This window comes from Neolamprologus multifasciatus, chromosome 9, assembly GCF_963576455.1.
Source record: "Neolamprologus multifasciatus chromosome 9, fNeoMul1.2, whole genome shotgun sequence".
In the NCBI taxonomy this organism is placed as follows: domain Eukaryota; kingdom Metazoa; phylum Chordata; class Actinopteri; order Cichliformes; family Cichlidae; genus Neolamprologus; species Neolamprologus multifasciatus.
The window spans coordinates 20056113-20069813 of NC_140447.1; the positions used below are offsets into that span (position 1 = coordinate 20056113).

The 13701-nt window shown below is 41.0% G+C and overlaps 1 protein-coding gene across 12 annotated transcripts in view; it reads right to left on the reverse strand.

Moving 5' to 3' along the window:
• Window positions 1-13701, reverse strand: part of kiaa1217 (KIAA1217 ortholog) — a 121004-nt gene that overhangs the window by 90459 nt on the left and 16844 nt on the right. For 5 of the 12 annotated variants that reach the window (XM_085173234.1, XM_085173233.1, XM_085173238.1 and 2 more), the window contains exon 1: window positions 504-2384. The exons of 1 other annotated variant lie outside the window; for it this stretch is intronic. In XM_085173234.1, coding sequence (XP_085029360.1) covers window positions 504-846 — 343 coding nt within the window. In that variant the 5' untranslated portion in view covers window positions 847-2384. Of the gene's footprint in view, window positions 1-503; window positions 2387-13701 lie in introns of those variants that run through there. 6 more of the 12 variants (XM_085173235.1, XM_085173237.1, XM_085173230.1 and 3 more) reach the window with 3 other exon arrangements.

The window sequence follows — 13701 nt, forward strand, 5'->3', positions numbered from 1 at the left end:
CAGCACAGCAGAGTTAAGGCTACACAAGGCACAAGAGAAGAAACATTGAACACCACTAATGCAACATGGTGTCCAGCAAAAACTCTTTTTTAATCCTGCTCTCATTGGGAGGAGTCTGGCATTCAAAAATCCTTAAAACTCATGGACATATGATTCAAAGTGGATGCTCTGATTCCTGTTTGATCTGCTTATTGGCTGTGGGGACATGGCATCGTCAGTGAAAATATATAATTTTTTTCAGTCTGATTTCAAGGCCTACGAAGAGCAAATGCTTGTACCCATCCGTTGTCACGACACAGGGAAGAGACAGCAAATAAAAGTCATAAACCAAAAGTGTTAAACAGTCTATAAGGATGCAGACAACACAACTTGGACCATGACAGTAGCAATGACTGCACTATTTGCAAGCTGAAATCAATTTGGAATTTCTAGTTTCTACTGCGAACGGATCATATTTTCACACGTAAAACATTACTGCGGTGTGTGGTTTGTTTATTACTTACTGTGTTTAGAGCCTTGCTGGTGACTTGACACTTTAGGTGGGCTGATCCTGCTTTTGGGAGGGACCCCCTCCATATTTTGGCTCTTCTCACCTGGATTCTGGCTAGGGGCCTGAATCTCAGACTGGGTCTCACTCTGTGCTTTGTCCCGTGCCACAGCTGCTGTTAAAGACTTTTGTCTGCTCAGGATAGCATCACTACCTGCTCTCATCAGCTTCTCGCCCACGCTCAGGACCCGGGTTCGACCTGCAAAAGCGGGCGCACTGGGGTATTCCTTCCTTGGGGAGGGCAGCTTGGATCCACCCCCTGCCGGAGGGGGCCGCGAAAGCCTGGAGGCTTTAGACATCCTGCAGGTTAGTGGATCAGTAAAGCTTCTCTATCCCTCTCAGCTGATGGTACTGCAGCTATGTCCCATGAGCAATCCAGAAGTTTCTTAGGTCTCAGTGAGTGTGACTCTGTTACTCTTTAGCTCCAGCGTGTTGTGTGGTAGTGCAGGTAGGCTGACAGGGGCAGACGGAGGGAAGGCAGGAGGGAGGGCACTTTTGGGAAGCTGGGTGGGAGGCAAAAATGATGGTGAGGGGGTGGGGAGCTGTGTGGTTGGAGGTTAATAGCTCCTTGGAAGGTGTTGCCTTCTCCTGGCGTGGCCTCCTGAGATCATCATCCAAAGCAAACGGTAGATGTGTGTGCAAGTGTGTGTATGTGTTGGTAAATGGGTGTGTGTGTGGATAAACCTGTGGAGTGACAGGATGTGCTGTGCCAAATGCAAACAGAAAGTCAGGTCTCCAGTGTCAGCGCATTCCGGCTTCTTAATCCCCTCTCTGCCTCTCTTTTCGTGTCTGTCACACTCTCTCGTTCTCCATCGCCCTCTCTCTTTTTCTCGTGCCCCCTCTCTTCTTCACTTACGCTCATAATATGGTTGTCAACTTCTTCTCTTCTACTTCATGGTAAATACTTCTCCCCCATGTCACTATCCTCTTGCGCCTCGTCTCTCCTCTTCCCTTTTGCTTCGGTTCACTCGCTCTTCTTTGCTGATGCACAGCGGGTAACCATCCCCGCGCTCCGGCAGGCGGTAAACAGAGAGAGTGAGAGAAAAAGATTTAGAGACTGCGAGAGAAAACGGGGGAGGAAAAAGAGCACCGGGGATACAGAAAAAGTGCCGGCAGAGGCTTTGTGGAGGAGCCCTGCTCTTCAGGTGCAGCTGCTCAAGCTGTTCCAGATGTGTGTGCAGCACTTCACGTCATCAGCCAACCGCTCAGAGCCACGCTCTGGTAGAATCACCACTTCACCTCGTCCTATTTTTTCTTTTCCCTCTCTTTGTTCGTCTTTTTGCTCTGATGGTCTCTAGTTATTAACATCCAGTCAGCCTGTAGCCTTCCCAATGTGATGAGATGTTCGGCTTCCAGAGGCAGGAATGCACACACACGCACACACAACACAACACACTCAGTGGTGGAATTTACAGAGAATTACAGAGCCCTAAGAAGTGGAATGTTACAGCGTGTGTGTGTGTGTGCAAAACACACACAGTGAAGCTATTCTGAACTGCGGCACCGACGACATCGGCTGTGACAAGGGAAAAAAAAAGAAAAGAAGTTGGCTGGGAGAGAAAAAGACAGGAACATCAAGCTCTTCTCTCTCTCCGAATCCCCCAAAATACTCTCTTTTCTCACATAAAGCAAACACATTTCTTTTTCTTTTTTTCTGACAATGTGCTTGAAACAATCAGCTGACCCATGAAATTTCTTCTACAGCACACAGTGATCATTGCCAGACAAGCACATAAAAGTATGAATCGATGTTGGTAAGGCAAGCAGAGAAAGAGCAGCTTTCGATCTTAAAAGCAAAACACTTGTCATTAATTTTTATCTGTTTATATGGTGTAAAAAAATTTAATATGTATATACATCTCTCTCTCTCTCTCTCTCTCTCTCTCTATATATATATATATATATATACACAGTTTGCTGATGCTGACAGGCTCATTAACTCTACCAGCAGGTCACCCTTTTTTTTTTTTTTTTTTAGCTCTGAGGCTGTGGCACTTGTGTAATATTAACAAAGATGCAAAATGGACATGTGATATATTGCACAGGGATGTGATTGCGTGCGTACTGACTAAGCACTAGAAAATGGATTACAGTGAGCGAAAGGATCAACTGTGGCCAGGCAACACATTATAAAAGAGCAACAATCCACATGGACTGGGCTACGAGCTCAGTGACAATTTCTCTTTTTGAACTGGTTCTGCACCACTCAGATAGGAAAAAAAAACCACAGAAAAGTCCCAATACAGAAAAGCCAGATGTGACATCCACTGCTATGCTTGGAACTATTAAACCGGATGGCATGATTAAATAGTGCAATAGAAGTTTACATAGCAATTTAGAGGTAAAACACACACACACATGTACTCTCTGTACAGAAGATTCAAGCTCCTCCCTCCAGCGGATTGCCATTTTCACTACTAAACCCTCTCATCATGATGGGAAACATTACTCATCATATAGATATGAAATAATAATTATATGGCCACATAACTGTATTGCTTTAGATAAAGAGCGAAGCAGATTGACCTACATACTTTCCCAATGAACCGTTCGCTGACAAAAATCTGAGGGCTAAGAACCTCATGGGAACTGCTGTATGTCAGATGGATTTTAGAAAGGGAGAAAAAGTGAAGAAGCTAGAGACATTACCATAAGATTAAACATCAGAATTGTGTCAGATTATATTTCTGTGTCACCCGTTTGGCAGAGTTCTCCCATGTTTACGAAACCGTAGCGCCAAGGATTACGTCAATAATAAAAAATTTTAAAAAGTGACCGTGATAAAACCAACTCCATATAGGTTTTACTCTGTGACTGAATGGTAACTCTCTCATACTATAGTTGAAGCTGTTTGTGCATCTGTATGCTGGGAGTAAATGAAAGCCCTCTTTGTGGGCTGGATGCCTCCCAGGCTTGAAGCCAGTTCTGACTGTACAGCAGACAAACGCCGGGAACTTGGTTCAAAGGCTTTTAAAAACATAGTATTTAGGCATGGGAATGTAATTTGAGTTTCCCAATTGAGCTTGCAATGTGATACATCATAAAATAGCAATATCCAGACATGGCATCGATGTGCGTTTCAAACTAGAGGAGCAAAACAATCACCCACAAGTATTCTACCTTCAGAAAACACTATTTGTGAAAGAGGATTATTTGATGTGTTGACAGCAAAAACTGTCAATTAGGGCTGCCACGATTAGTCGACTAGTCACGATTACGTCGACTATCAAAATCGTCGACAAAATAAACGTTTAACATATTTTCAGGCGAGAATGTAGCTGTGTAAACCTCAAATATCTGCTCAGTTTATCAAGACACCACATATTTTCAAAAGTGCTCCGAAGTTTTTGGAGACGTCTGTTACCCACTAGCTCGATAGCTAGCCGGGGGCAAGGCTCACTAGAGCCTGTGAGAACACCGGACTCCCGGCAAATCGTTTTCAAACCCACCGCCGTCTTTCGCTACTCAGGTTAAATATATATAAGTCACTTAAATAACTTAAAAATGTTATTGTTTGGCTTTTTTTAGTATTTTATTTGTTCCTGAGTAAATCGGTTTGGCTGAGATTAAAGTTACAGTTCGTGTGAGATGCTCCAGAATATACTCCGGTGTCCCGTTATATTTTAGATAGCAAGGAGTTTATTAAACTTCACCGAAACAATCTGCAAATTTCATTAAAATTTAATAAACTATCATTTTGTCTTTATTTTTAGTTAGCACATACTTTAAACACTTAAAGCTGTAAGCTAATGATAGTTATATAAGAGCAGATGCATGCTTGTGCAGTAAGCTGTATGTTTTACGTCCAATGGATGCATGATCTGATTAGTAGACGAATCACAAAAATAATCAGTGACTAGTCGATTATCAAAATAATCGTTTGTGGCAGCCCTACTGTCAATGTTTCAAATATAAGCAGGGAGTAGGCAGCAGTTGGAGGACTGTTATGTTTGAGTTGTGGCACTGTGGCATGGGTTGTTATAGGAGCAAAATCCTAGAAAACTTCTGCTTATGGCTTATATGTGTGGGTAGGAGGGGCTGTTCGGCATACTTAAGAACGTTAGAAGACTCAGCAGGGTTGTCTGAGTGCCTTTGTGGTATTTCTCTAATTAACTGCCTTCAGAATCTGACAGTTATTATTGGACTTGGGGGCAGAGGTTAAAAACTCACTCCCCATTAACTGAGCTGTAGCCACAGCTTCCTGTATATTTTCCAGCATATGCACAGTTTTTGATAATCAGCAGAACGCTTGCTGTCAGACCTGACAAACGTCTGATAGAGATAGTCTAAAGCTGCTATCACGAACATTTTTGTCATAATAGGTCAGGTGGTTATTGGAGTTTTCTGTGACTTTCATCCAATTATTTTTATTTTACCCAGATGCAGCTCTATTTTCTTATCCCTATCATCACTTTCAAAGCACATTTTTCTTTAGTAAAATGCCTTTAAAATTGAATAATGACAAAAACAAACTGTGAACATCAGCAACGTGGCTTATGATGAACTTGAAAGTGCTTATTTACTATGCAAGAATCTTTATATTTTGCTTCAAAGGAGCCAGACTTTCTTGCAGCCTGTTGCAGAAACATATTTTTTCCAATTTCTTTTTTGTCGAATAGTCAAAAAATTGCAAAAATAAAACAGTTTGTCAGACAAAATTTTTTATTTTTGTAGCAACAAGGTGATTCAAACAAACAAAAAAACAAAACATCTGCAGCAGTTGAACAGGAATCATATCCTTAAGAAACAGGAAAATTCCAGCAAAGACCTGAGATTGGACTGCATCTGGCCCTTCAGATGACCAAGTGTTCACTGAAGCGTCATCAGAAATGGGCTCAGTGGAAGGGTGGCTGTTAAGAAGCCATTCCTAACAACGGGAAATCCAAAACATTTTTGGCTTGAATCATTATTGATATATGTATAGGATAAAGGTATAATCATCTCTTAGTTTACTCAGATTGCACAGAGTGTATATTTGTTAATAATTTGAATCATTTTGGATAAGGATAAGTGTAAGATAATGGGGAATTTCAGTTTTTACTTTATAATTTGTTTAGTGTAAGATTTACAGTTAAATTGTATTTTTTCTTGCCTTATTTAATTTTTACGTACTGTTCCTTTAACACACGGTAACTGTGCACGGGGGGAGCGTTTGCGACGGACAGTGTGGAGCAACGGGGGCTTTAACTAGCTGTGGAGAAAAACAGTTTCTTTCCGTGTTTGTAGTGTACATGAACATTCAAACGGATCACTGTATTTGTGGATCACTGTGGAAATAAATGTTTGCCTGTTTGTTTTTCGACTACAAGCGGACTTTGTGGATTGTGTACAACTGCACTAAGACACGCGTACGGCCCGACCACCAGCTAGTGCTTCCGCGGTAATAATATATACAGAGGTGAGGAGTGACCGCCATGTCTAACACAGGGTGGAGGCTCTGTCATGGTTTGGAGCTTGTCAAAATCTGTGAAATTATGAATGCAGAACTGTTAGATTTTTAGCCATGCAGTCCTGTCTGGAAAGCATCTGACAGCGGCTTCATTCATTAACAATGATCCCAAACACGCTGTCAGTGCACTAAAAAGGATATCTAGGTAAAAAAAAACATGCAATGGAACAATATCAGTCATGGATTGGCCTCCCCAGAGCGTGTAGCAGTGTGTAGCAGTGTGAGATCATCTTGGGGAGAACAGGACAAAAGCCAGCCAGCATCCAAAGAAGAGCTTTGAATGTCCTTCAGGATGCCTGAAGAACTATTCCTGACGAAAAAAAAAAAACGACACAAAAGCTTGCCTAAAAAAGTCCAAGCTGTGTTGAAAAATATTGACTTTCAAGCGCATTAGAATTGTACAAACTCTGTTTTTGCCTTGTATTTCCGTGTATGTTTGCACATTTCAATAAATTGTTTTCACCTATTTCTCATTTTTACAACAAATACGAAGAAATAAGTTGTGGCTCACGACTTGCACAGCACTATTTTGGAAAACGCCTGTCTCTTTATCAGCAAAAAGCTCCAGTATGTTCAGCAACTTTGTCTGGGAGCTGTTTTGCGTTGAGCAGGTGGGTTTATCAGAGCTGATTTCCTGGAAACAGCTGTCTGCTGTGGTTGATGAGAGCTAAAAAGAGTGAATCAAAGCTGCGGATCACCGCAAAGTATCTGCAGACAGACTTGATTGTCTGTTAATGTAAAAAAAAACCCAAAATGTCAGTATCTGTAACTTACAAAGGACAAGGAGGTGGACCTGAGAGTTGTGGGATTTAGGAGGGAACGGGGGTTGGAGAGGGTAAGTTGTGTATGTTTTCCAAGCCCTCGGGGGGTTGGTTGTTTCTTTTCCTACATTCCATCTCAGAGCTCCCTCCCAACCATATCGTGAATCATTACTGACTGTAACATTCACTCAATATCAGCAGCTGAATCAGTTACTGAAGGCACACTACAAGCTTGACAGAAACGCACAGGCACACGCAGACACAACAGCAAGCAGGGAGGCAACTTGTGCTACACTGTCTATGTGCAAAAATGCAGATTTTCAAACTAGGCTGCAACGCTCTCTCTCTCCTGGCTTTTCTGTCATCGTCCACGACGCATTACACACCGCCACAGAAATACTGTTGAATAATTTTTAAACATACAGTTCATTGGAAACTGCTGTATCGTGTAGAACGGGTTTAGTTGATTTAACCAGGCAACCCACATCACTGAGAGTCAAACTCTCATGGAAGCTACAGTAAAATGTAAATGTTCTTCAGAATAACAGCTCCTCAGCCAAGCAAACCACCACACTTTTGTTCTCCGTACTTTACATACTCATAAAATGAATGAATGAGTCTCTGTCTAGACCTCACACTCTGTTTAAAATTGATCAACAGCATTAACAACTTAAAACTATCCTTTTTCTTTCCAACACAAAATCCTTTACTCTCCAGTTTAGATTTAGCTGTTGGACTGGTTACAGCTCCCGGGGTAAAGAAAAGGCAACTAAAGAAGTCTATAAGACTATGAGACTCACTGACAGTCAGAACCAATTAGTCCCAACGCTCTGCTGCTCCCTGGGGAAAGTCACCTAGCATGTCACATTATCTGCTGCTTCAAGACATTAAATGCAGGACTGATCACAGCAGCAGGGGCTGTCACTCACTCAACAGACAGCAGAGACGACTGCCCGGTCAGGAGAGCCGCTGTCTAGAGCATTATCATCAGCTGTTGCTTAAACAAACAAAATTGACGGAGGTGAGTCTACATTATTGTTGACTCATCTGTGCACTAATTAAACATCAGAGCGCGGCTTGATGTTTTAAAGCTGGCTACAGTCCACTCGCAACTCTTTTCTGTTCAGACTGAAACTTAAAGGAAGACACAGCAGCTTTCAGTAAGGCCACAGATAATAAGTAGGATATGTTATGTTGGTACATCATGAGCGATGAGCTGATATATACTCACTAGCCACTTCATTAGTTGCACCTAAAGCCTTCAGAACTGCCTTAATTCCTCATGGCACAGATTTTTGAATCCATAGGAGGGTCAGGCTGTGGAGAGATACGTGCTTACATCGTGTTTGCGTTAAATTCTGACCCTACCATCTGAATCGTTCAGCAGAAATCAAGACAATGGTCTTTTTTTTAATGTTCTGTTGCAGATTTTGTGAACTGTAGCTTTAGTTGTGTGTTCAGAGATGCTCATCAGCAATAAGTGGTTATTTCAATTGCTATTTCCTTCCTATCAGCTCAAAGCAGCACACTCACTGATCACTGGATATTTTCTCTTTTTGAGACTAATCTCTGGAAATCCCAGTAGATCGGCAGTTTCTGAACTACTCAGACCAGCCTGTCTGGCACCACCATTTTTCCTCACTCTGATGCTCAGTTCAAACTTCAGCAGTCATGTCTACATGCCTGAATGCACTGAGTTGCTGCCATGTGACCGGCTGATTACATGTTTGCGTTAACAAGCGGTTGAACAGGTGTACCTAATGGAGTGGCCAGCGAGTGTATATGATTTAGAACTAGGAGCACAGAACACAACAGTTGTCCTGCCAAACAAATGACATGATACGTTTTTGTTAAAGAAGTACAGCTAGACTGATTAAATTAGATTTCTAGACTCTTGGTGGATTTGACACACGACACCACTGCTCGACAGCCTAAAATACACAGTGGTCTTTGTTACTTTGGCAAATTGACAAGTTTTTTAATTTATGATTTTCATCTGGTTGCGCTATGCTTCAAGTGTCTGATCACTAACTCTTGGAAACAAATTGCGTTTTTAAAGTTTCAAGACTTTTCAGGTGTGGTACCAGGTGTGGACATCTGGAATATGCAGAAATATAATAGAAAACTTCAAACTTCTCATTGGAGCCACTAAGCACAGAACGGGAGTTTCTTCAAAAGGAAATGATGAATTTATCTTCTCGTATCAAATGATTTCAGAGCACGTTAGAGCACGTTCAGAGAGTTTACAAGATCGTCAAACAACTGCAGTTCCATGTAATTATAATGTGACTTAAGCAATGCCTGATGCGAGCTGACTGATCTGTTGCATGGACTCTACCATCTACCTTTAAAATGACCCCAACAGAAAGCAAACTCTATGGTCATACCATCTCTTTTTGGTGTGATCTTGTCATTTTGTAACAGAGGAAGAGAATGAGCTGAATGAAGAGTCATTAACACAGCTTTTAGTAAGAATGCTGATTCTGCGTCACTGTGAAGTCTACCTCATCAAGTCCTGTCTTTGGGGCCCCCCTGTGGCCTTATGAGTCACTCCGGCTCTCCACCCTCGACGGGCACGGACATGTGAGCAGTCACATGCTAACCGCCTCCTTACACACAGTTTGGAAATGTCCAAACATATATTTTCCCCCTTTTACCCCAGAGGCAGCGGCTAAGCGTTAAACTCACAGCCTCGTCCTATCCTTTACGCCTCAGCATTTTATCAGAGCTTAGCTTCTTATCTGGACAGCCTGTCGAGTGTGTTATTGGAGGAAAACTGAATGCTTCTGCCTGAAGTCTATAAAGAGGATATGAGGACAGACAAACTACCTCTCCATTCAGACTGATGTAAATAAGAGGCTTCTCTGCTCTCTTTATGGCTTATTGATTTTTAGTTCAATCACTGGCTGCAGACCGAGACAGAAAGAGGAGAAAGCAATAGAAAGAAAAGAGACAGAGAGGTGTTGTTACCAAATCCTGAAAGAGCAGCATCTGTCTTACAACAAAGACAGAGCACATTCATAACAAATGATATCATAAAGCTCACGGGAGTGAAAAAGTACGGACTTGCATATATACAATCCAGCAAAAAGTACCAGATTCTTATGACATAGATTCCTGTGGTACAGTGCTTTCTGTCTCTGGTCAAGGTGGAAAACTACCAGACAGATGTGATAAGAAACCACAAAAAATGTATTATGTTGTGAAAACAATAGTACCTCTGTGAAGGAATTAGGCAGATGAGGTTTCCAACATCAGCTCTGAGCTCTTTTAGATTGAGCAGTCAAAGGAAAATGCTCCAAAGCAAAGGATACCCAGGAAAAACACTTCCATCGGCTCTTCTTCTCTTACAAGCTGGGGAAATATAACATATTCAAAAGCAAATAACTCCAAGATGAGATATCTGAAAAACCTGTAATTTTATCTCCAAGCTGCTCGTCATTAGCGCAGCTTAATTAGATGTGAATATAAAAACATACACACATGAAAACACCCAAGTAGGAGCACACAAATCCAAGCCGTAAGGGCCTGTTAGATCTTGTTTTTAGCAGCATGTAAACAGCTAGAAGGAGCTAAAGGAGCCTTTTAGGGAATCATATATTATGGAGGACGAACGATGGCGTGCTGGGACAGCTGCAACCTTGGTTTCTTTCTGCTTTTGGCTCTTAAAGAAAGAGGGATCGAGCACACGTTCAAATATAGACAATTAAATTTAAATTCACTCGTGAGTAACAAAATAAATTCACTCGTGAGTAACAAAATAGCGCACAGAATTCAAGCTTTAACTTTATGGAAATATAAACTTATGTGTGTGTCGTGTTCTTGGTTCAAAGGTCAGCAAATCTGGGGTTGAGCCAATCGGTGATTGGTGATACATTTTATTTGTTTTCTCCTGTTTTATTCACCAGTGAGCTCACGTGAATATAATTCTATGGTGCAAAGAACAAAAAATATATATTTTCCAGACAATGGTGAGGATATTATGATTTAAAGCTAAGAAATGTTTCATCCTAGCTGACATTTGCTGCTCAAGAATCTGCTGGCAGAACAATATGAGCCTTAATGTGGCCAACCATAAATCCTACAGCAATTACTCAGGAGGTTTTTCAACCTGAAGTAACCAGTGTTTTATATCGATGACTTCCTCTCTACTGTCGCAGCTGCAGTGTGTCCAAATTTATGCTCACAACAGCTATTTCATTTGTGACCTTTAACATGTGAAAATGCCATTTGTCTAAGCGCTCTCAGGGGGATTGGGAATAATCTGTGTGTGTGTGTGTGTCTGTGTCTATATCCTGCATGTGTGCATGTCTGTGTGTAAACATGCTTGCCAAGAAAGTAGATTTTCATTAGAGGTTTTCATGGCTTCAGTCTCAAAACTGAGCTGACAGCTTTCAAATGAGCGATTACCAGCCCATAATTTTGCACACTTTCACTGGTAAAAACCACTCCGCACCACATCACAAATATATCAGTCATTTAAATTATATCACAAGTTGTAAATCAGACTATGTGGAACACACTATGGGAGTTTTACAGTGGTAAAGGCACGGAGGCATGCATAAAACATTATAGGATTGTTTACAACGTGACCTCATCAGTAATAAATTGTCACCACTTAACAGTGTCTATTAAAATCTGTAATTAATTTCAAAGCTTGCTTTAATCTCAAAATCTTTATACCTACATGGGAAAAGGGGAGACAGATTAAGCTAGCCAGCCATGCAAGGAGCTCTGCAGAGCTTCAGTGGCATTAAATTTCTTCCATTCCTCATTGAGCATCTTGGGCCTCCTCCAGTGCATAAAACCGTATATCCTGCAAAGTGCTTGCATGAGATGTGACTTACAGAACTGAGAAAAAATCTCGAGCCAACCTTCTTTTTTGTGTGGTTATAAGCAAAAGTTCTTCAGGCTTTCTGAAGGTCTTTTAAAGGTTTTCTTTGGACACCGGTTGTTTTTTCACTCGTTTTAAGTCCCAACCTAGTACCTGAGCATTTTCCGATGTATGTTTGGTTGTTTGTCAGGCCACCTTACACATACCTATGAATAATTCATAGCATAAAAAGGTGCCTCACTCAAAGTGTGTGCCACTGTTGTGTCCACACATAACAGACAACTTAGCAAAGAACCAATTTTAAACTGTGTCTTTTAGCCTGTCACAAAAATACATGATTAGTTCCCAATTTTTAAATTCAATCTATGCAAAATCATAAAAAATAGCACAGTTCATGAAACAGAAAATACTTTTTTTTTCCACTAACAAAGTGATTCCCAAAGAGAATTAGCAATGTGGAGTGTCTCAGCATTCTGTGCAGTGTGTCCTTGAAAATAAAGTTGAAGTAAATGAAAAACAAAGGAAGTAAAAGGCCTAAAAAAAGTTATGAACAGTATCTGAAAGTCATACCCAGCAAAGACACGGCAATCCGGAGATAAATCTGGCTCTCGAGTTGAACTAGGTTCAGGTTACTTTATTTGTACCCGTAGGTAGATTTGGTCTGCAGTCATGAGTCATCCATCCTCAATGCACATTTTCAATACAGACACAACAGACAGCAGATAAGCGTGGTACAAAGCACTGTAAAAAAAAAAAAGCTAATAATAATTTTGAGCATAACCAACAAAGTAACAAAGCTATGACAAAGGCTGAGGTATGCCAAATTAAAACTAGAGACAACAGCAACATGTAGGTTTGGAATAGGGGGTTACAAGAAGTAGCCACATGGGGAATAACTGAGGGTGTTCTTCGGGTGTATTTTAGGGCAGAAACTATGCTGTGTAGATCATGTTGATAAGTTATTTCAAATATGTTTTTTTGTACCGCAACAATGTGTCACTCGAAGGGATGGGCGACAAGAACTAATTTTATAGTGGTGCTGCTATCAGTGTTTATGTAACCTTAATTCATTCAAACATATCTGATGTTTTCAATTGTCTAGTGACAAAGTTTTCAGTGTCATCCAGTGATGTTTGTTAGTGCTGTGCTTTCCATTCGTGGCTGACAAAGGAGAATGTTCAGAGTGTGGATTTGCTTTTCTATATTTAATGAAAATGCAGATAAATGCAGTGCATGTATTTCAAAATGTAGTTGGCCATAAAAACCAGAAGCCAGAGGAAAGGCTGACGAATAAGGTTTTTTTTTTTTTACAAGAAGTGCAGCATATTTTCCTGATTTATCATGACAGCCACTGAACTGGCATGCTCATGGTAATATGGTAAATGAGCAGTAGATCCATCTTTGTCAGTTAGGATATCAATCAAACCCATTCTTGATTGTTGAATCGGGAAAAACAAGAAAGGAAAAAAAGTATTTCATAGGGTAGCCACTGAATTTTTTATATAAGATTTACGACCCTGCATTACAGTGGAGTCTAGTTGTTTTAGGTACAGGATACTCTGTACCCAATTGTTAGCATAGCAATGAACAATGACTCCTATATATAGTTAGCCTAAGTTTGAACTTAGCAGGAACTGTGCAGAACTGCTCTTGACCTTAGATGCACAACACCCAAACACCCTCAAATATGCTAAGCTTGGGTTGATAAGCTTTCAAAAGTAGCCATCCTCACTGTTCTGGCTACAGGGAGTATTAACAGTAGCATCAAAAAGGTATCAACTGACCTAATAGCCACGTGCAGAACAAGCTAGTATCAGCTACACATTTATATTACATATTGAACTGACTCTAGTGAGGATGAAACATTAAGAGTTTTCAAGAGCCAGAGATCTAAGACAAAAAACCTACATAATAAGTATGTTTTTTCCTAAATGTATGTGTCTGTGTGTGTGCGTGTGTGCAGTTCCCAAAGTCTCTGCAGTAAGGGAGCAACAGTGGGGGCAAAGCGACACATGAACTGCAGTGACAGCAAACACCAGCATCCATGTCACAACACCACAGGAAGTCCTCCAGCGGTACGCATAGATGCGAGTGGGCAGACCTACATACA